This window comes from Monoraphidium neglectum (assembly GCF_000611645.1).
Source record: "Monoraphidium neglectum strain SAG 48.87 unplaced genomic scaffold scaffold06307, whole genome shotgun sequence".
Classification (NCBI taxonomy): domain Eukaryota; kingdom Viridiplantae; phylum Chlorophyta; class Chlorophyceae; order Sphaeropleales; family Selenastraceae; genus Monoraphidium; species Monoraphidium neglectum.
The window spans coordinates 1,885-2,542 of record NW_014007331.1 but is presented as its reverse complement, the minus strand read 5'-3'; the positions used below and the strand labels follow the sequence as shown (position 1 = coordinate 2,542).

Here is a 658-nt window from a genome sequence, read left to right as displayed (position 1 = left end):
CCGCCGCAGAGGGCCCGCCGGCCGCCCCCGTGCCGCCGCCGCCGCCGGCGTCTCCGCCGCTTCGGCCCGCCAGGCGGCCGGGGGCGGCCCCCACGAAGCGGGTCGTGAACGCCACCGGGAAGGGGCTGGGGTTGACCAGCGTGACCCTGGCCTCCCGCGCATCACCCGCCAGCACGTCCCCCAGGTCAAGGGCGTCCGCCCCGCCCGCGCCCCGCACCTCCAGCCTGGGGGCGACCCCCTCGCCGCGCAGCTCGAACCGCAGGCGGCTCTTGGCGGACCTCAGGGCGAGGACGTCGCGGTGGGGCCCCGTGGCCGGCGGGCAGAAGGCGACCAGCACGCGCGCGGCCCCGCCGTGGGGCGGGACGGGGCGGAGCGCGTTGACGACGGCAAAGGCGCCGCAGGGGTCGAGCGGCGCGGCGGCCAGCGGCGCGGGGTCGTCACCTGCCGACCGCGTTCGCGATGAGGTCGATGTGGCGAGGATTGGATGCCGAGAAGGCGCATTCTTCGGGCACCAAATGATTGACGTCCATTTATACGAGCTGCTAGCATCTGGCACCTGCACCAGCCCCCGCCCTGTTCTGCTCGATTAAGGCACCTCATGCACCACCCGCATCCCCTGACCAGCCGGACAGGCACTGCCAGCAGCGCCCCTCCCCCC

The 658-nt window shown here is 75.1% G+C and overlaps 1 protein-coding gene across 1 annotated transcript in view; it reads right to left on the bottom strand.

The window, feature by feature from the left end:
* Nucleotides 1-586: 586 nt before the first annotated feature.
* The window catches only part of MNEG_16381 (hypothetical protein), a gene marked incomplete at both ends in the record, with an annotated part of 1,952 nt that continues 1,880 nt past the window's right edge, over nucleotides 587-658 (bottom strand). The window contains one exon of the mRNA XM_014035149.1: nucleotides 587-616. Within this exon, the coding sequence (XP_013890603.1) occupies nucleotides 587-616 (30 nt within the window). The remainder of the gene's footprint in view (nucleotides 617-658) is intronic.